This window comes from Amaranthus tricolor, chromosome 10 (assembly GCF_026212465.1).
Source record: "Amaranthus tricolor cultivar Red isolate AtriRed21 chromosome 10, ASM2621246v1, whole genome shotgun sequence".
NCBI lineage: Eukaryota > Viridiplantae > Streptophyta > Magnoliopsida > Caryophyllales > Amaranthaceae > Amaranthus > Amaranthus tricolor.
Window position 1 is genome coordinate 16467745 of NC_080056.1, and position 23580 is coordinate 16491324.

Below are 23580 nucleotides of genomic sequence, written 5' to 3' on the forward strand. Positions count from 1 at the left end.
TTTATCATATTTTTTATGAGAAATTTGGATAATCTTCCCACAACGTCATCATAATAATTTTTTGTCAACGTCATCATGTATCTTTTTATGTCAAACACCCCGTTAACATTTTTATATTTCATGTCTTCATAATTTTCCACTAACTTACTTTTAATTTTTTTATGTTTATAGTCTCCACTTATTCACCATTAAAATTATTTATCAATAAAATTATTTATAAATAAAATTATATATATATATATATATATATATATATATATATATATATATATATATATATATATATATATATATATATATATATATATATATATATATATATTTCTTTTGTGGGAACCAATTTAAGGAAAAGAGTGAGTAGATAATTGGAGGAATCCAAACCTTATTTTTCCCACCTTTGCTCTCTCATCCGCCCCTAGTTTTCTCTCTCTATTCCCTATATTTCCTCTTACCTCAGTTAAAGTTTTGGTAATTCTTATTCCAACCAACTCCAATGTACTCCTCTTCGTCTTCATCCCAACAACGATCATCATCAAGCACTCAAACAAACCCTAATCTGATGCGCTACGATTCAGCTCCGAGTTCACTGCTTTCCCATACAGTTGACTCAGTCATTGGAGATGGCCAGCATCACCAATTCTTTTCCGAGTTTACTCAATCAAGAATGAGTTTAAGTGGTGGCGAGTCATCCAGGAATACGCTGAGTTTAAAGCATCAACCACCTTATAATGAAACGGATTCTTCACCCAAGACGACGTCGTCAAATTTGATTCGACATAGTAGTTCTCCTGCTGGTTTTCTTAGTCACCTTGCTTCTGATATTGGTACTAACTTCTTTTCTTTCCTTTATTTTTTAAGGAGATTTTACTTTATTTTGAACTGTGTATGCTAAAAATATTTTTCAAGTTGTGCATTTTTTATTTTGAATCTTTCTTTTCAACTTTTGGTTGATGCTTTTAGGTGGTCTTTTAACGTTTATTCTATAAGAACGTGTTGCTCGATTAATTTTAGATTTTAAATTTAATTCATTAGCTCTAAAACGGAATACTTAATTATTGTATGCTGCACTTTTAATTTTTATATTATTCAAAAGTTTTTATTTGTTTTTATTTTTTATACTACTTTTAACTAGAAAATATAGTTATTTACATGATCTTTTGTAATTTGGTTTTTATACTTCGTTTTTAACTTTACTTTTAAAATTTTTAATTTTGTTTGATTACAGATATTAGTGGTTTTTTCATAGCAATAATCTATTGCAATCGGCTAATTTACCAAATAGTTGTATTAAATAATAGTTTGAGTATCTAATTCTCTATTTGTATCTAAATAATTTAAAATTACCTAATAAATTATTTTATCAAACATCCAAAAAACTAAAGCATATTTTAGGTCTTCAATATAAGAATAGAGGAGGTTCAGAGTATGTTTAACATATTCGCTCGCATAAGGCCGCGAATATCATAATTTAAAAAATTGCATGTAATCTTAAATAATTTTGATTTTTACTCGTGCCTTTAATATTCATTACAGCTTAATGGTGCTAACTTGCAGCTAAATTCTTCCCATGCAACGAAATTTATACTTCGTATTAAATAGGAAATACAGATTATTTTAATTTTTTTTGTTGTTGTATTGTATAGAGTTTGTGTTAGAACAATTAAAGTTAGGAAACTGATATATCCACAAGTAACAAACTAATATACCACGTGCAGATTGCTTATATTTATTTACTACTCTCTCCTATTCACCTTAGGAGTTCTATTTGACTTTTCACGGATCTTAAGGAGAGTCAAAAGTGGGACCCTAAGGGTAGGAAAGAGAGTGGTATTATGGCTTTTTAATGTAAGGGAGAAAAATTACTATGGGTAATGTAGGGTATAATTAAAAATAGGATAAAGCTACTAAGGGCATAAAAGTCAAAAACCAATACTAAAAATAAAAATAGGACAATTAAGGTGACTTGACCATAAAAGGAAATAGAACACATATCCTGAATAGGAGAGAGTATGTCACAAACTTTATTTTTAATCCTATTTTTCTAATGAAGGATCTCACTACGGACATTTCATGAGTATTCATTATAAAAAATAAAATTAATTTTAAATAGGAAACTTTTAATTCTATAAGTAATATTTGTATTACCTAATATATAATAAACTTTGAAACTTACACTAAACAACGTGTTAAACACTATATTATATTATTTTTTATCTTTTGTTTTGTTTTCCAATTTAATCTTGTATATATATTATTATTAGTATTAATTCGTTAGCATTTGGCTATGAATTATATATCTCTTCTTTAAGCTTTTCAAGGCTATATAAGAACTAAGGGGACAACTAAAATGATAAGTTCATGAAGATGAAAATCGCAACGTAACTACTTAACCTATTAGATGTTTTAATATATATAATCCAATTTGAAGATACTGAATAGTGTGAATGATTCAACTCAATTAAAAATTAATTAAATTGCATGTTCGAGCCTCACAATGTATAAATTATTCAATCATGTCATCTAAGAATTTTTTATGCTAGAATTTAGGATGCAACATCTAACTTTATCACAATCTCAAAGAAATCATGATCACATTTATCACATTGATTTCTGATTTCATGTCAAAGAAACAATCTCAACCAACAGCCTATTTATGACCGTAACACCATTGATTTTCTATTAGTTATACTTCTGATAACATATGAATAAAAACACTCGATGTCTCCACATTATGTTATATATTTGATATGATTATGACTATATAGGTTATTTATTTTTTGAGAAGGATACTTGGTCGTTTCTTAATTGAGTGATACAAAATGTTAAAAGTGTTAATAAATTAACTCAATCAACAATTTAAAACTGACGATAGTAGCACTTGTATATGTCTTAAACTTTATAATACCTTCTCATCGAGTTCCCTTTAGGCTAGCAGTGTGGACGCAACACATGTCCTCCGCATACAAGGTGCTAAATATTCCACTTGAAATAAGACTTGAATGAGATTCAAACCCGCATTGACTCTAATACCATGTCAAGAAACCAATTCAACCAAAAGTTTATAGATTAGAGGGTATATTGGAGTGTTAAAAGATTTTATGATGACAAAACAATTAAAGTTGAGTTTCTAACGAAAAATACAACGTAGGGTTTTTATTTTCTGTTGTTAACATGTACATGTGGATTGGCGATTTGAGGGTTTCAGTAAAAAAAATGATTTTACGTAAAGCAAAGGTAGGAGATTATAATAAAGAGAGTGTGGAGTTAGTATCAATGGTGATTTTGGAATATTTAATTACACTACCACCGTCAAGGGAGTGAAATTTTGCGATTTAACTCACAAATTAGAGACAGTTGGTTGAGTTAGTCATGAGATAATCACTACTACGATTAAGAATGGGAGATTGAGCAGTTGAACAACTAAATTGGAGAAAAAATGGTTTGAGTTAGTAATAGACATAATCAGCTTTCTAGTGAAAGCGATCAAGCAATTAAACAATAATTTGGGGAAATGGTTGAGTAAATAGTGATATAATCATGAACGCCATATGATATTCAAGGAGTGGGATGCAAAGTATGAAAATATAAGTATCATAGCTCATGTGATAAGTCTAACGTGGAATAAATTAAGCTAGCAAGAAATAGATACAAGTAATGTTATGAGTTAGGTAATATTTAAAATATATTAATACAATTGGAGATGTTGAACCAACACTTAAGGGAAAAGATTAACGGATTGCTATATTAATTAATTTCTTGGTTACGTGATTTATTTTCTTGTTTGGTAGACTTCTATATAAATGTTGGACTACACTTTGAAAATGGATAAACATCAAAAGATAATGACTGTGTCAAGAAATGAGAAAAATGTGATCAAAAAATATAATTTGAATATTAGTGTACGAGACGATAGGTCTCTAACCGATCATAAGTATATGAAGAATTTCTTGAGTGTAAACACTACTCATCTTTCCTAAAGATGAACACACGTTCACTCCTAGATATGCACTTATTTAAGAATAGATTGAAGCACAAATCAGTATGACCAAGTTGAATAGTATTCAACCAAGTGCAAATAATCTTATTGATGACGTTAACTTTAAACATATAATCGAACATGCTTTATCTTGTATTTTGGAGAGGGTCGATAAAGATGTATTGTTGGGAATGATAGATGAGGTGTTTAACAAAGAACATTAGAGGTTCTAATAAAGTTAGGAACCATGCCTTGAACGAGTCAAGGCATGGGAAGTAATACGCTCGATCAAGGCAAGGCGTGAAGCAAAACAGTGGGGGTCTAGATGTTGCTCGTTCGAGCAGCCTGTGGTGCAGCAAGTCAGTAGCTCGAGAATTGAACCACTCGAACGAGAAATGGCTAGGCTCAAACGAGCGGTGGGTCAACAGCTCAATGATCATTCTTGGATCAGTTTTGGGGCATTGAATGGGTTCTAATTTTTGAGTTTATTCTCTTGTTTATTGCTTGTTTATTGTCATACTTAATTGGTATGTTGATTGTGGGATGTAATTATGTTTAATTGTGAATGAATGTGTGGTTCCAGAATGATGCACTCCATTCTATAAATAGGTTACATTATTCATAGAACAAAATCACCACAAAAATACATATTGTTGAGAGGGTTATTGCATTGTTAGAAACTTGAGAGTGTTTTTAATTTGCTTTAGTATTTGTGATCTTGAGAGGATTATTCTGAAAATAAGGAGAGGTTTATTATTCTTGTAATTGTTGAATTCAATATAATAAACTATATTTGAGGGGGAGGTATCCAAGATATCTCATAAACACTTATGTTTATGTTTGCATTATATTTTTCATTTGTTTTTCATTGTTGAACCTTTTTGAGGATTTCATTTGAATTGGTATCAGAGCTAGCTTGCGTCTTGGGCTATTTAGTGTGAGAAAGTGAGGTTAAAAGAAGAAGAACAACACAATGAGTGAAGGAAATTTTGTATGCAATTGTTTAATGCGAAAAAATTTCGTGGAGGATTATTTGATGTAACAAGGCATCGATGATGCGCGTTTGAAGGAGAGCCCAAATGATGTAAAAAAGCAAAATGGACACAAATGAGAAAGGAGGTAAGCACAATCCGACTTGCCATTGCACCCGAAATCAAGTATCACTACTTGAATGAGATCGATTCCGGTGAGTTTTTGGAAAAATTATAAATGGTGTATGCTTTCAAATTCCTAACCAATAAACTTTGCTTGAGATGGGAGTTGTATCAAATCATGAAGGATGAGGATAGAACAAGGGAATACCACATTAACACATTTAACAAGTTGGTGTGCGAATCGTTGAATGCGGATGAGAAATTGATGGATAAGAAACAAGCTTTACACCTTTTGGCTTCACTTCCTAAGGACTATAGAAACATAGTTCAAACATTGTTCATAAGTAGGGACTATATTACTCGTGATCAAGCATTGGCGGCGTTGAGAGAGAATGATATGTTCATGGTGAGAAGAGACAGGGAAGAAAAGAAGAGTGTTGGGGATGACTTGTTTAGTGAGCATTCTAATAGGCGGAGAACCAGGGAAAAGGGGATATCAAAGAAGGGGAAAGTCTCATGAAAGGGATGACCTTCTTGACAAAGAGTGTTATTATCGTTAGAAGAAGGGGGCGCATACAAATGGTGTGCAAAGAGTTTAAAGGACTTTCTGAGGATGAAAAGCTTAAGGGATGGTGGGAGAAATGAGAATGAGTATAGCAAAGGTGTTATTAGTTGATGGGGAAATGTGTTCATAGCAAGGGATGGATAATAGACTCCGGTTGCTCATTTCACATTTGTTGTGAGAAAGAAAAATTTTCTAAGCTTAGTTATGGTGATAATGGCCTTGGTAATTTACCAAATGATGAAAAGGTGAAAGTAGATGGTATTAGAGAGGTTGAAATTGAGACACATGGAGGTGTCAAAAGAAGACTTGGTGATGTAAGGTTTGTGCCTAAGTTATCATTGGGTAGACTTAGGAGTAAGGGATACACTTTCAAAGCAAATAGAGGGGTTTTGAAGGTCATTAGAGGGAGCATGGTGCTCATGAAGGAAATTTGGAGTAAGAGGAACTTGTATGAGTTACAAGTTAGTTATGGTAGCCTAGGCCACAAAAGTGATGATGGTGTGTCTGAGTCAAAGAAAGTTACATTTGAGGATGAAAAGAATATGGGACTTGAGGGGGAGATTGTTAAAGCAAGTGTTAATTATCTTATTGATGACGTTAGCTTAAACATATAATCGACTATGCTTTGTCTTGTACTTTGGAGAGGGTCGATAAAGATATGTCATATTACGATGGTTTAAGGTTTGGAACGATACATGAGGTATTTCATATGGAACATTTGAGGTTCCAATAAAGTGAAAAACCCTGGCTTAACCGAGTCATGGCATGGGAAGTGATGTGCTTGATCAAGGCAAGGCGTGAAGTAAAACAATGGGGGTTTGGAGCTACTGCTCGTTCGAGCAACTCAAAGGATCCTTTGAGCAGCCTATGGTGCAGCAAGTCAGTAGCTCAAGAATTGAAACACTCGAACGAGAAATGGGTGGGCTCAAACGAGTCGTGTGTCAGCAGCTCAATGGTAATTTCTTGAATCAGTTTTAGGGCATTGAATGGGTTATAATTTCTGAGTTTATTGTCTTGTTTATTGCTTATTTATTGTCATACTGAATTGGTATATTAATTGTGTGACGTAATTGTGTTTAATGGTGAATAAAAGTGTGGTTCTAGAATGATGTTCTCCACTCTATAAATAGGATACATCATTCATAGAACAAAATCACCACAAAGACACATATTGTTGAGAGGGTTATTGCATTGGTAGAAACTTGGGAGTTTTCTTACTTTGCTTTAGTATATGTGATTTTGAGATGATTGTTTTCATGATAAAAAGAGGTTTATATACTTGCAATTGTTGAATTCAACATAATAAGCTACATTTGAGGGGGAGGTATTCAAGATATCTCATAAATACTTTTATTCATCTTTCCATTATATTTTTCATTTGTAGTTCATTGGTGAACCTCTTTGAGGCTTTAATTTCAAATATAATGGTTGTGATTTGTGGATAAGAGAAGATCAATATAAATGAATTTATGTGTACAAATGATCAAATAATGAGAATAAGCAACTTATATATAGGACCTCCCAAGAGATAAGAATTAAAGAATTGTAACTTATAAGACAATTCAAGAAAGAAGAATAAATCATAATGTTTATAGAGTAGATGGGGTAAAATTTGATTTTAATCAATCAATAAAAAGAATACAAGAAAGGATAGAGATTAAGGATTGACTTACTGTATTAGATTGTGTGAAAAGTCTAATATTACAAGTATTTTGCAACGAATAAATTGATATCTTAAACCAAAATACTATACAAATATATTTTGTCACAAATGTTAGCATAAGTAACTCGAATGATCAAATCCTATATCTAGCATAAAGGTTATACGATCATCACATAATAATATTAAGGGTGTGTTTTGTTGGAAGAGAACGGAGGGAAACAAATGATAGAGATTTGGAGAAACAAAAAATTCCTTTCTTAGATAACAAAATGAGAGGGAATGAAATTAGATGGAATTAATAAATAACTTTAATTTGTTAAAGTTTCAATATTTTTAAAATTAGAATAATTTAAAGAGAAAACTCCCATCTTTTTTCTTCTTCCTTTATTTCCCTCCTAAGCAAAGAAGAGTTATTTTCCTTTTATTTGTCTTTCGTTCTCCCTTCCCCTTCCCTTTTTTTTTTCTCTCAAACATTATTATCCAAATATGATGTAAAAGAATAAATTTCTAAAAGAATTAATAATCAACCATGGATTTAACATCTACTTAAGCTTAAGTTGATGATTACAACCAATGTTGTTAGGATCGGGATTCTACCTAGAATTGTTGATTGGGTAGGTTCGAAATCGTAGGATCGTGTGATCCTATAAATATGCATTGATGTGTTTAAGATTATTGATTATCAATTATATTTGTCCATTTTAAAAGTTTTAAGGAGTAAATAAAATTTATATTTGATTTCATCTATTAAGTTTAATTATACTTTTAATAATTATTTTCAAACTGTCAATTAAGAAAAACCTATATTTTGTGATAGTATTGATAATTATTTCAAATATATATAATCATATGTAAGTGAAATCTGAATTATATAAAAATATTCTACGATTGAAACTACCCTTATAGGATTAGATCGTTCGATCGTAGGATCGTAGAATCATGTTATGATCTTACTATCTAAATTCATGTGTTAATTAGGATCGTACGATTTTACCAACATTAAGATCTACCAATGATCCGGATCGGTCGCCTACTTTTAGATCGTAGAATCGCATATCAGAATCGAGATTGTAATAACTATTATTACAACATCAAATTATATTATATAATCTATCAATTATAAATTTATTCAACAATCTTTGCTTCTGTGGTGGCACAAAATATTTGAGTTTGGGGTCAATTTATAAATTCCTTTTATGAGTATTTGAAATTTGGCAATATTCGTTTGAAGTTCCCGGTTTAAGTTCACTTACACTATGTTCGAATAGCAAATTAGGAGAGAAAAGAAAGAAATGAAAGGGGAAGAGAAGGAAGAGAAAGGAAGGGGCACGGTGAAAAGGGAGATTGCACCTTCTTTGTTATGAAAGGAAGGGAACGTGAAAAAAGAAAGGGAGGGATAAAAAGGGAGAGTGCACCTTGTTTTTTTTGAAAGGAAGCAAAGGAAAAAGGAAGAAAAGTAAATGTCTTCTCTCTGAATCTTTTCACTTTAGGAGATATTATATTCTTAACAAAATTTGTTTATATTTTCTCTCCTAACCTCTTTCTTCCATATCCTTCCCCTCCCTTATTTTATCCAAACAAAAGATTATCTATCCTTTCAAATTCCTTCCCTTTTTTCATTTATTACCCTCTATTTACACATAGTGTAAGACATGTTCGGATGGAAAAAAATATAGGAAAAGAAAGTAGATAAATTTGGAAAGATGAAGGATCCCTTATTTTCAAAACAAATGAGAGGGAAGAGATTCAGAGGGAGGGATTTAGATTAGATTAATAATTTTTCTTAAGATCTTAATCTCTCCAAAGCTAAAAGATGTAGAGAAAATTTCCTTCCTTTTCCATTTGTTCCCTCCTAATTAACAATAATTAATTTTCTTTCATTTCTCTTGCCTTCCTTCCCTGTTCTCTTTCCTTCGTTTCTTTTCTCTCTAAGATTGTTATCTAAGCATAGTGTAAAGTTTAAATATATGCCATTGGAGCTATTTCTCTCAAATGTGTTAATCTTGGCTTCCCTTTTGTGGCAGGCTATTCGGGTGCAAAAGGATATGAGGCGAACTACAATGAGCAAGGAACTTCAAACATGATGTCAAGGTTGGGTCCTCAATTGAGTTTCACAAGGAAAGATCATCATTCTTTGTCTCAAATATCAGAGGTGAGTGATTGTGTTCTTCAAGGCATTGAGAATAGTAATCGTAAGAGATCAGCTAATTCACAAAATTCTCGTTCCTCCTTCGGTGTCCCCGCCACATCAGGGTTTTCGTTAAGTACATGGGATGAAAGTAACGATAATAACTTCATCATCTCCAATTCATCAAACAAACGAGGAAAAGCTATCAACGATGACATGCTTAACGGTTTGAGTGCCCTTGATCCCCAGGTAACTTGTTTTTCTCCTTAACTATTTTCTTTATACACAGATAATTTCAATGATAAATGTTAAGACATAAATAATCAATCATGATTATTTTACACCTAAACTGTTGTACGAGACGGTTTCATCAAAAAACGCCTTATATGTAGGTTAAATAACTCATCTAATCAATAATATTATAAAAATATAAACTATCATAAACTTTTTATTTGATGTCGGCTAATGTAATTTTTTCTTTATTAAAAAGTATAAATGATTGCTCTTATTTCTTTATTAATTAGTAAGGTGGAAAATTATAGGGAAATTCTACGTGGTAACCCTGAGGTTTTGGGTTTTTCACGTGGTAATTAAAACTTTTAAAAAATCCACACGTTAACCCTGAGATTTGCTAAAATGTTCCTCCTTGACCTTTTTGCACCAAAAACATTAGCAAACGTTAAGTGTTCCACTGTATTGATTGCATTTGAACAAATCTTATTTCCCCAAAAAACTCGCTCTTTCTCATCTTAATAATTCCTCCAATTCTATTAAACCCTAACCCTAAATCCATAAAATTGACTTCAAATTCCCTAATATTAAATCTCTCTATAACAAATCCATTGTAAAAGTAGCTAATTTTCATTATTTAACAGATAGGAGTACATAAGAAACATCAACTTCCTTATTTTATACAATACAAAATGCCTACATATAACCATATTAGCGTTTACTTAACAACCATATAACCTTATTTTTTTAGAAATGACAAACAAAAGAAAAGGCAAAACACTAGTACTAACTTAAAAAACATCATTACAAGTTACTCTAACTCTCAACTAACCCTAATCAACTTCTTATCTCCAGCCCATTTAAAAAAAATTACAAAACTTACATTTGTAGTATATACGACTGAGGTTTGCTTCTGAATCTGAACTCTAATCTTAGCCAATCTTTGTGGTGATTACATTTCTTTGCTTTAATCCAAAGTACTTCATTGTTGCTTCCAAGCGAATATGAAGAAGTATTTCGAAAAAAAATTCATTTTAAGCACAATGGAATCTTAATTTTATAGTGGATGAAGAATTGAACAAAGTAGAGTTTGAATTTGGGGGAAAAATGTAATTTGGATGAAAGAAGGTAGAATTAGGATTTATGATTCGCGGGATAATGTTGAAAGCTGATGAAATTTGTAATGGATAGTCGAATAAAAAGGGGTACAACAACCTTCATGCTTCGACTTTAACGTTTGTTAACGTTTATGGTGCAAAAAGGTCACGGTGGAACATTTTGGCAAACCTTCAGGTTACCGCATGGATTTTTAAAAAGCTTTGGTTACCATGTGGAAAACCCAAACCTCAGGGTTATCACGTGGAATTTCCTAAAATTATAAAATACTAAAAAAGAAATTTTGAGATGGAGGTTAATGGAAGCGAAAAGAAAGGTTGGTTTCCTCATAATTCTGAAGAAAATAATTGTTTAGAGATGAAGAATTTTCCCACGCTAATTTTTAATTATAGATCCCTTGTCAAACCAAAGAATTATAATCGGAAAATATAAGAAAGTTATACAAATTTTTAAATAAAACAGTCTCACAATGAAATAATTTTTATTGGGTTAGCTCAATGTACATTTACATTCTCAAAGTAAATAATTATAACCGTAAAGTGATTACTTACAATCTTAAATTAACCAATTATAGCATTACAATGAACTCTTAAATGATCATTTACAATTAGAGGTCTGCAAAAGCATCCGATCTGAAGTATCATGTATCCAATTTTAAAAACCAGATAATTTATCTGACTTTTAAATACCGACTAACTCGGATACTCGAATATCCAGTTTTTAAATAGAATACCAGATTCGGATTCAAATCGACATATTTACAAAATCAGATATCCGATTTTCTTTTTTATTTAATTTTATACACATATTTTCTTATAAACTTTGTGTTTTGGTTGTTGAATATTCTAATGTTTACAATTCTCAACTACTACTAAGTTGCATAAATAATATATTGTTAATTAATTTAGACTTTTGAAAATCCAATCATATTACCAAAATGATTTTTTTTTCATACTTTAAAAATTAAGCTTGAATAAAGAAATAAAGTGAAGTCTATTTAGATATGTATGATTAACAAAATGTGTTTTTTAAAAAAAAAAGCCAAAAAATGTAAAAACTAAAAAGCCAATATTCGATTTTCGATCCAGATTAAACCGGTATCAAAAGTTCGAATATTCGATTTTTTTGGATTGGACCGGATCATAATTCTATGTATTTGAAAAACCGGGTATCCGGATTTTTGGATTCGGATTGACCGAATATCCAATTTTGATCACCCCTACTTACAATCTTAAAGTGATTAATTAGAAAAATTAGCTTATTATTTGGGTCCATCTCATAACGAGATGATCTCATACAAATCTTGTGAAAGAATTATGTATTTGTCTCATGGTTCAAAGCTTCTCTTTCCACCCTTGTGATTGAGATGACACGTTGGTAAATTGTTAAGTGTTTTGCAAGGCACATGGTCTAGTGGGTGTTTATGGTTACAAATTTGGTGGGTAGTGAATGAATATGGGTATGAAGAATCTTTCTCACCATAAATAACATAAAGGTGATGGAAATGAGATCCTACCCGTGCTATATCAACTCGCCCACCCTATAGCCCTGCCACATTACATACTCGAGTACCTCATATTTATAATAAGCTACTTTATAATAATTTTATGTATTTATATTAATAATCATTGAAAAAAATTTTGGTCATATTTTTCTAAAATGCCCCAACTAAAATTACTTTAATTTCTAGATATAGATAAAATCTTCTCTAAAATGTGAATTATGGAACTTTCATCTCCAAATGAAGATGTAATTCCAATATTTCACTATAAACTATGTCATGTTAATTAGTGTGTAGAAAAAATGTTTATACACATTATTATAAGTGAATAATTGCATATATCAATATAAGCGAAAATTACTTTCAAAAATTTCAACTTTTGAGTGATTTCATATTATAAATTCCAACTTTGGATTAATATTTAAAAATCTAAGTTTTAAAGAGTATTTTATTTTAAAGCACTCGACCAGTTGATGACCGGTATAAGAGGTTAAACATGATACTTGTTATAATCCTGATAGCTCACAAGTTTTAAAAATAACATAAAAAACTCAAACCACATAAAAAAACGAAAGACTCCTACTTCTAGTCCCCTTTCCGTAACTAATCCTAGTGCCACCACCATCATCCACCTAACCACCTCCCCACTGCTTCCACTACCTCCACCTTACCAACTCTTCCCCCCTCTTCTCAGACGGTGGTTTTGTCTCATGAAGGTCGTATAAGAGAGATAAATGGGATTTAGGGTTTGGGGGCTCGAGCAGCGCAGGAGTGGAGGGGGGTTGGTCACCGTCTCATGGCGGTACAGTGGAGATGGAAAAATCGACGTAAGAGGTGGTGGTTTTAGGGTCCTTGGGTTCAAGTATGGTGGATCTTAGTGGTTGTGGTGAACGGAATTCCGATCGATGGAGGAAGGAGGGGGTTCAAACAACACAATGTTGGGGCTAGGTTGCTCTTTGTGTCAGGGCGATGGACGTTGTAGGGGGAAACCGGCCAAGTGGTCGATCTTTGGTGGTTTCGGCAGTTAAGGGGAGGCGATTCAATGTTGGGCAGCTAATGGATGTGAAATGGGGTGGGTTTTTGAGGGTTTTCCCTTTTTTCAAAGTTTGTGAATTAAAAAACTCAAATTTAATTTGTTTAACCGGAAAAAGGTCACTAAATACTTTAAAATCAAATTGCCATGAAATTCGAATTTTAAAATATTAATCCAAAATTAGAATTTTTATAATAAAATCACCTTAAGTTGGGATTTTTTAATTTTTTCTAAATATAATAGGCATTCAATTTTCTTAACAAAATTGGCTCCTCAAAATGAGCACAGTGGACAATGTCGTTAAACAGAACAAGTGTGAAACTAGAGCTAGGTTCTATGCTTTATATGAACTTTAAATGTCAAATACCGCAATCTTTACAAGAAAAAGATTATATATTCGTAAGTAAGCTCAATAATACAACAATTTAAATCAAAACTGAAATTAAATGAAGTTATGCCATGTTTAGGAATAATGATTTCATTTGGAAATTTGAAATTGGCTCAAATTTTTTATTTGGCAAATTAAAAATTTTCTAATTTGAATTTGGATCAAATTTCACTATTGTTTTTAAAGTAGTTAGAGTTGAGCATTTGAGAATGACTACCTAAATCTTGTCATTCTCAAATTCTTCATTTGTATTTTTATAATTAAAATTCATAATTTAAAATGAAATATTTATTCCCAAATACTACATTAAATTATTTGAATGTTGTTTTATCTCATAGTTGTATAACATATGCAGTATGCAATGGCACTAGAGATGTCAACAATTGAAAAGTTAATGCAAGTCCCTCAAGATTCAGTCCCTTGTAAGATTCGAGCTAAGCGTGGATGTGCAACTCATCCTAGAAGCATTGCGGAAAGAGTTAGTATTCTCTGTTTTGCATGCATTTCTTAATTCCTTCCCAATCAAATTGTAATACTCCTGTAACTGTAACAATATCTTCAGGAAAGAAGAACAAGAATAAGTGGCAAATTAAAGAAGCTGCAAGATCTTGTTCCCAATATGGATAAGGTAATATTTCGACTTCCCTTTTTGAACTCATTTATTTGTACTACCGTAAGCCCAAAAAACTCCATCAGAAATTGTATTGTTTCCAATTCCGTTTTGTGAACTTGATCGTGCCTCCATATAAAAATGTTTTAGAATTTTAAGTATAAGAATTAAATTGATATACATGGGTTCACATGTAACTTTGTCTCTTAATCTTGACTTAATATTGTTTAACAAGTATATGTGCCCGTACAATGTACTGACATATTAATCTTTTGGTTTATATAAATTTAATTGAAAAGTTGAAAATTATACTAATCTTTGATGTATCACATTATAAATGACGAACATGTTATATCAACATATTTAAGAAATATAGTAATGTCTAAATCATTTCTTTCTTAATACTTATATTAAAAGCTTTTAACAATATGAGTTTATATATCTAATCAATATGCAAATTTTTTTTTTTCAATCACTATTTTTTATTTAAGTGCATGTGTAATACACAAATAAGTTAGTTTTATTAAAGCATATCGACTAATAATTTAGATATCAAAATTATTATTTTAATTATCTATTTATTAACATTAAGTTAGTCAATATCTTAGGCGTAGTTCATATTTTTAATTTTAAACTATTAATTAACTTTTGAAAATAAAATACGTATCTCAACTTCCCTAATTATTATTTCAAATCAATCATGAATTCGAATAAAAATTAATTAATTTGTGATTGATTTTCATAATTTTTGAGTTGATGATTGATTTCCTTATATTAATTCAAGTTGTTATTTTGATTATTTAATTTACTATTTATATATTATATATACATATAATCTTTTGATTTTTTTGCAATACTAATACAAATGATCAAGTAAAAAACTTTTCTAGATTATTTTTTTTTTTGAAAAGTCTAATATATAACAAAAATAGCAAAACAAAACATTGAATTAAAAGAAGCACACCCCAGTGGTATAAAAAACACGGGAAAGAAAAAAGTCATTGAACCATACCCCAAACTAAGACAGGCCACCCAAACAACATAGGAGTAGACTATGTTAAAAAACATAAGATCCAACAAACACCAAATAAACAAAATACAAGGCTAAGAAAACCAAAGCAAAGCCCACAAAAACACCCAAAAACACACCCCCAAAACTCCACCCACGGTGGCCCCCAACACCTTAAACATAATCAAAACCCAAAACACCAAGCAGCCTCCATGATACCACACAGACTCGCAACCAACACCAGCAAAAATAACCACTAGCATCACCAACAGGCAGCACAGCCACCAGCGAGCAGTGGCTGCTAACCCATACCAGCAGACCAACCCAGCCAGCAACATCAACAAGGCATCCCCATACACTGTCCAGCAGCACCCACGAGCCAGCAGCAGGACCACCCAGCCAGCAACCTAGCACCGCAACAGGCGACAACCATTACACACAGCAACAACAGAAGATCCCAACAGCCACCAACAAACCTATACAACTAACACAAACCAGCAAAACACACAAGAAGATACCAAGCAGAAAAACAAACATATCACACCCCAACACCATGCAAAACCACATAACGCAACACAGAACCACAAGCAACCAAGACATGCAAGGCCAAAACCTCAAAAAAAAACCCCAAGAAAACCTACCCCACTATAGTAGCACCAACAGCCAAACACAATCAAGCAGAAACAATCATCTCACTCAAATTATACAAAACATCATGACTAGAGAAAATATTGCCACCCCACAGCTCTCGCAAACACTATACCGTACCTTTAACATCAAAACCAAACGATCACGAGAGGGAATCACCTACTCAAATTTTACCTTATTCCGTCTCAAACCAAAAACCTCAAACAACACAGAACAAAATAGTATTCCATAACCCAACAAAATATTTTTGAAGCAGCAACCCCTACCACCTAGAAATAACATTCAAAAAACCCCCTAGTGAAAACCCCGATTACCCCACCACTCCAACACACTCATCCACACCGACCACGGCACACCGGCCACGAAACCGAACAAGTGAGTAGGATGTGCACGCTACAAAACAAACAAAGAGCCTGAGATTGATCAACAATGACATATCTATTTTCTTAATTATTGTTAATAGTTTTAATTTATTCATTCACCATTTTTAGTCGTACTATTAATAAACAAAAATTAATCAATATGTCATGTAGTCATTTCTCATTCAATGGTATTTTTTTATTTGTCATGTCTTCTTAGATGATGACACTTGGAAACTTCTAAGATTTTTACGGTATGTATGATTTGAACATATCTAATTAGATGTTTGATTATTTATTTTTGTTTATTTTAATTGGTAGAAATGATGGGGTGTAAAAATAACTTGTCAAATAATCAAAATTTTAACAAATCTCAATAATATGGCAGATTTCTTAATAGTGCCACTTGGAAATTTTCTATCTTTTTAATAGATAATAACTAGTATAGAAATTCGTACGATGCACAGTTATTAGTATTAAGACATAGAAGTATTATGATTTTAAACAATGATATAATTATATATTATCTCTTTCAAGTTGAAATTTACACGTTACATTTTTATAATCAACATAACTATTTAATAATAGTCATATTTTTATGACTTCACTTTGAAGTATATTACTCAATCCCTTTAAATTAGTGGCAAGGAGATTAGTTCTTTTTTAATATGGATATTTGACAAAGAGAAAATAACTTGTGTGAAACATATTAAAAAAAGACTTAATATGTGTGGATGAGATAAAAAAAAATGATGGATTATTGTCCAAAATTAGAAATAATGAGTACGTGGGATCGAAAATAATGCTGTATAAGTGAGATGAAAGGAGTATTTTTTTTTTTTTTTACTATTTTTTCTCTCTTTTCTTGATTCACACAAAATATATAATTGAGACTAATTTCCTTGCACCTGAAGTACTTTATAATACACTATGAAAAACACAAAAAAAAATAGATAATCAAAAGTAAACAAATATTAATTTAAAATACAACTAATAATTTACCTCTGTCTGACTAATATTTAAAAAAATTTTAATGTCTTAGCTTTTAAGTTTTATATTGGATATATATAGTTATATACAAACAATCTCTTATCTTTTAAGTCTTGTTTTGTAAGTTTATAATAAGGTAAATATACAAATAATCAATTGTAAAAATATTATAAAATATAATAATAAATGATATAATAAAATTAATTTTACATTATTTAGTTGATCATATATAGCAATTAACCAATTTGATTATTTTAAGTGGCTACTCTTTGGGAGGGTGTCATGTGGTAATTTTTCAATCCTTTTACTTAATTGTATAATAGTTTTTATTTAATTGATAGAAAATTATAGGGTGTAAAAATAACTGGCCAAGTAACCAAAATTTTGCAAATCTCAACAATTCATGTGACAGAACTCTCAAGAAGTGCTACTGAAATTATTCAATCTTTTTAAGAGGTAGCATGATTGATAGGAAAAATAGAATGTAAACATAATTTGTCAAGTACCTAAACTTATACAAATCTCAACAATTTATGTGACAAAATTCCCAAGGGAGGTAGGAGCTGTAAATGGAAGGGGATAGGGTGGGTGGGAGGGTGGGGTAAATAGTGTTGGGAGGTTGGGGATAATGTAGAGGGTGGTAGGAGCTTTTTTTGGTTAATTTAATGAAATAATTAAAAGCCAAATTAAGGTTATTTATGCTAGTAAATGGTCATTAGTAGGTCATTTTATCAAAATTTTATAACTATATTTGAATGGATATTGGTGATTGTAATTTGCAAAAATTATAAAAAAAATATTATTGTTATAATTCGCAAAAATCATTAACAAAAAACATTTTCCAAAATTTTCTATTAAGATTAAAGAAATTGATAATCAAGCCCTTGTCATATGTCTTATGACTTATGTGATGATAAAAATTACTTCATCTGTCTCATTAAAATTGAATCAAATAAAAAGTGAGTTTTTTTAAAAGAAAATTTTGATATTTGTAATAAATGAAAATAGAGAATGCATTGTGTGGATGAAATTAAAAGATAATTAAAATGTATGGATGAGAATAAAAGCAAATAGTCGGCCAATATCCAAAAATAGAAATAACGCAAATTTTTAAGACTAACCAAAAAGACAAATGATGCAAATTGAGTGAGGCGGAGGGAATAATATAGTATTAAACAATAATTATACTGATTGAGGTATAATTTGTTGATAAATTCTCACGACATTATCATTTTAGTAAGTTATATAATCAGTACTCATACATATATTTAGAAATGTAATGAATTCTTTATTTTTTTGGCAATTAATCGTAGCAAACGAGCTATTCGGACATGTTAGACTTAGCTGTTCAACACATCAAGGGTCTTCAAACTCAAATTGAGGTAAATATTTCATTTTTCAACTTTTTAGCTTTCAATTATTTCTCAGAAAAATCGCTTAAAGTATATCCTAAAGAGAAATCAACATTATAGCTCGATCAAGGACTACATATTTGAAGCTAATGTAAAACTCTTGATTTATAATAATAATAATAATAATAATAATAATAATAATAATAATGAATATTTGACATTAATAATTCAATCTTTCACCCATATATCCGTCAAGTATAATCCCACCTAACTTTTACGCTTAATTCGCTATGAATAATTCAAGGTTAAATTATTAGAAAAATAATCTAAAGTTAAAATTATATATATACACAGCGGATAGATGAAAGGTTATTGTAAGTGATAAACTTTTCTTAATAATAATTGCCACGTGATTATTGTATTAATTTCAGAATTAAATACTTGAAATAATTGAAAAAATATATGTTAATTATTATTGGTTTTCTCATAGTAATTCCAGTTACTCCTTCCCCTGTTCAATCCATTTTTCTACTTTAATATTTTACTTGAAAAAACAAAAAAATGAAGAGAGTACAAGTCATTCGTATTCAAAACATCCTTTTACTTAATTATGATGTGAAGATCCTTCTTACTAAAGTTTTTTTCAAATGAATGATTTTTGATTAGGAGTCGGGGTAGGCTATCATAATTATTCCAGTAAGTTGTGATATCAAATTCCTGTTTAGAGTAAAAAGGGAAAATTCTTAACCACTAAACAAATTTATAATTTTTCATTAAAGTTAGAATTACTTTAAAGTAACTTATTTTTTGAACTTGTAGTTATTATTGAAAAGTCCATGATAGGTGTAAGTATATATATTCATATATATATATATAAATATTTTCTAATATGATTTTTGTAGCATTAATGACAACGAGGGAAAATCATATTATGTGTTTTAAGTAGAATTTATTAGATGTGAATAGCGGAAATTTAGATAACTTATATTGAACATGTAAAATTAGGATCTCACTAAAGTTATCTTTGGTAACAACATGCTAAATACCGTACAACGGGCGGGCGACAATCTTTTCTCACATGCTAAAGTGGACGTTATAAAAATCTAACTTTAGCGCGTTGTCAAAAAGAGCGACGATTCGGGCAATTGCCTTTCTCGTTGCCCACTTCCATCGGATTCCAAAAATTGAAAAAAAATCTTAAAAAAATTAGAGATGACTCCTGGCTGTCCCCATTTTTTAAATATATTTAAAAAATATTTTTATCTTTTTGAATACAATGCATACATTTAAATTGTTATTTTATTTATGATTTTTAGGGAAAATTACCAAGAATAATCTCACTTTTTTATGATTTTCCTATAATAATCTCACCTATTGATTACCCATGAATAATCCCAAGTTTAGAGGGTATTCGTCTAAAGTAAACTTAGGTAATATATTGACTTGCTATAATAGATAATTAATCAAAAAAGTTAATTAAAAGTTAATGTAAAGTTAGAAAAATTTTAAAAATTTACAGAAAAAATTTTTGAATGATAAAAATAATTAGAAATTTTGAAACATTTTTTAATATTTTTTTCGATATTTTTATTTTAATTTATCTTTTTCCTAAAAAAAATCTTACTATATCAGTTTAATGGGCTACTTAAGTTTACTTTAAGCAAATACCCTCTAAAGTTGAGATTATTTATGGTTAAGCAATAGGTAATTGTTGGATTATTCTAGGTAATTTTCTTATTTTTATATTAAATATTTATATTATTTATCATGAACATTACAATTACATATTTTTATAAAAATATTATTATTATTATTATTATTATTATTATTATTATTATTATTATTATTATTATTAATTTTTTTTTTAAAATTTTTTTTTGTTATTCTTATTTTTTTGTATAATAAATATAATTATTTATTGTGAATATATTTATTAATGTATTATAAAATATTATATTTCATTAACTTTTATTATCTTTTTAATTTTAAATATTTTATTTAATAAAATTTATTATATTTATATTAAATGATAGATAATACAAATTTAAATAAAAAAATGTCTTCTATTTTTTCATTATTATTAAAAATGAATTGATTTTGAAAAAAAAATCCAAAATAACAAAAATTCTTAAAGAATCCAAAAAAAGTACAACTGATAACAAATCCAAAATGCGGGATGAGAAATAAAAATTAAGAGATGAAAATTAGAAATCAAGTTATGAATAGGAAAACAAGCTCTTACTATAGACAATGTTTGAACCTGGTGATGGATTGACGAGTGATGGAACGGCTAGAGCTTGGTGACCACAGAAATATGGCAACAGCCTGGCAAGCGCACCAAAGATGGCCAGGGCTTGGCTACGACCCTAGCACATCGCTATTTTTTAAAAAGAAAATTGGCTATTGTTATGAATAAGTTGTTTTTGAACAAGTTTTTTCAATTGTTTCTATGGAGTTCAAAATTAGCCATCAACTATCAACCATTTGCCAAATTTTAAAACAAGTTATTTTTAGCATCGGGTTCAAAATCAACTATCAACTATAAACTATCATATATCAACCATTTCTACTTGTTTCTAATTGTTTGTAGTATAAGGTTCAACATTTTTAAACAAGTTGTTTCTAATAGCAGGTCTAAAATTAGCTCGTCAAACCAATTGATAAAATAAACTAGTTGGAAAATCCAATCTAATCAGCTATCAATTATTATAAACCAAAATGTTTCTCAACCTCTTTTATCACATGAAAAAAATAGTCTACATGATAAGAGTTATTCATGAGCATTTATGAAGAATTATCTTCTTAATAAAAGGATACTCCTAGTATCCCGCACAAGGTATCGGATAGAGTTTTTCTTTTTCCTAAAAGATACGGACAAATCATACCCGTTCCCCTAAGAAGAGAATAAAGACAGATGCACGCAGTCAAGAAACCCTCAACTATACCTATCCCCAGTAGGATCGAACCCCAAAGTTTCAACAGCTAAGAATTATCTTCTTAATGTAACCTCTAATTTAGAGTATCTAATAATCTCGTAGTAGTAGCTTTTAGGTGTGCCTTTTATGAATACAATAATACAGTTGTCCTTGTCCATCCAATCTAATTAGACGAAGTATCCTCAGTATTCTCTTTGGCTTCCTTACATCCTTCCATTTAAATCCTCCATCCAACTATTGCATTAAAGTTACCATAGAGATGACATCAAGTCCGCATGGCCTTTATAAGTTGGAGCAAAATTACATTCTTTTCTTTGGACTACCAAGATGTTTTAGTTCGTTAAGTTGTCTCTTCCTTGCGTACAGATTCATTAAAAGTTGAAAGGTTTCTACTTTTGGTGCAATGTGAATAAGAAACATTATTTATAATTTAATATTTAAAAGCATTATTATTTCGCCCATCCCAAGAACTTTCTACGCATATAAATTCTCAAACAAATTGTTTTTGCAATTGTGTTTCAGAAATTGAACAATGAACTTGATCATTGCACGTGCGGATGCAAGGCAAAGACGCATAGTTCTTGACTATTGAATTTCTGGAACAATTTTCAGCAGCTTGTGGCATGGCCTTAGTCAGCGATATAATTTTCTCTGTACATAAACTAGTCATTTTTACTCCCTCAATTAATTATTAGGGATTAATCATTTGTCAGCGATATATTTTTGAGGACATTGTCACAACTACAAATAAATTTATTTCTCCTGTTATGTAATCTTTAATTTTGAAAGCCAATATTTATGCACATTGTTGAATAATAAGATCCTCTCTTTATTTATTTATTAATTATTATATTTGTAAAAGCCCAAGCTAAAAGGATTGCTCTCAGAATTCTAACTAACTATACTCTAGAAAAGGGGTTGAATAGAGTATAGTGAATTTTGTGAAATGTGTTTTAAAAGTCATGATAAGATTTTTTAGGTATCCTGAGCTAACACTTAACACTATTTTTAAGGTTTTTATCTTGGTGTTTAGGAAACTAATAAACAATTTAGCGGGATTGACATAAATAAATAGGGACAAAACAAATATTTAATGAGTTCAATACTTAAAAAGGTTCTACAGCTCCTTTGAGTTTCTCTCCAACCTATATGATATCTAAACTCAATTTTTTTTTTATTATTATTTGGCTCTCAAGAAGGTTACACACTATCAGTGGTGTTCAAGGGGTAGAGTCCCATTTTTAAACCTTATCCAGCCCATTTTTTTAGGGTTATGGGGGGTTGGGTAGAAAATAAATTGGGCTGAAAATAGGCTATATTAGTATAAAAGTGGACTGGGCTTTAACAGGGTTATAATATTGGGTCAGTTATAGAGATGACATTAAATATTCCATGTAAATCTTTGTGTTCAACAATTATGTTCTTATGTACATAAATTATCACCTTATAGCCATCAATTATAAAGTTACAACAATTATGCTCTTTTTATTCGAATTTTATCCCACTGTTTTGTTCGATTATTTTGGGATTTGATACAACTATACTTGTTTTATTTTAGGATTTTATGCTTGATTTGGCGTTTTATTGTTTTACTGCATTTCAGGTAAAACTCATCAAACCGAGCACAAATCAAGTACTTTTAATGCATACGTTGCTCACTCAACTCTAGAGACTCAAGGGAGCAAGGCCTCAATGAGCCCAGTCAAGAAAACAAACCAAAACAAGAACCAAAGTAAGCCATTTTAAGCCATTCAACCAAAATGGCTCGAGCCAAGCTAGCTTGAGCAACCCTATACTTGCACTTAAGATCAGAAGCTGAACGAAGCCCTCTTAAAGGTCGCTCGACTAGGTCGACCGGGGTGGCTTGGGTCAAGCGAGCCGCTGTAACATCCGTTTTTTTTTTAAATAATAATAATAATAATAATAATAATAATAATAATAATAATAATAATAATAATAAATAAATAAATAAATAAATTTT

At 30.3% G+C, this 23580-nt stretch overlaps 1 protein-coding gene across 3 annotated transcripts; it reads left to right on the plus strand.

Annotated features, from left to right (window-relative positions):
• Positions 1 to 345: 345 nt before the first annotated feature.
• LOC130825813 (transcription factor bHLH128-like) lies at positions 346 to 23331 on the plus strand. 3 transcript variants are annotated; one of them, XM_057691245.1, is made up of 6 exons: positions 346 to 824; positions 9323 to 9675; positions 14051 to 14173; positions 14258 to 14323; positions 18625 to 18693; positions 22122 to 22418. In XM_057691245.1, the coding sequence occupies exons 1-6, from the start codon at positions 494 to 496 to the stop codon at positions 22182 to 22184; spliced, it is 1005 nt and encodes a 334-aa protein (XP_057547228.1). In that variant the 5' UTR covers positions 346 to 493; the 3' UTR covers positions 22185 to 22418. The 3 variants fall into 3 exon arrangements, with proteins under 3 accessions (XP_057547228.1, XP_057547227.1, XP_057547229.1); XM_057691244.1 differs by lacking the exon at positions 22122 to 22418 and adding an exon at positions 23203 to 23331 and having other exon boundaries at positions 352 to 824; XM_057691246.1 differs by lacking the exon at positions 22122 to 22418 and adding an exon at positions 16542 to 16575 and having other exon boundaries at positions 352 to 824.
• The last annotated feature ends 249 nt before the right edge of the window (positions 23332 to 23580 follow it).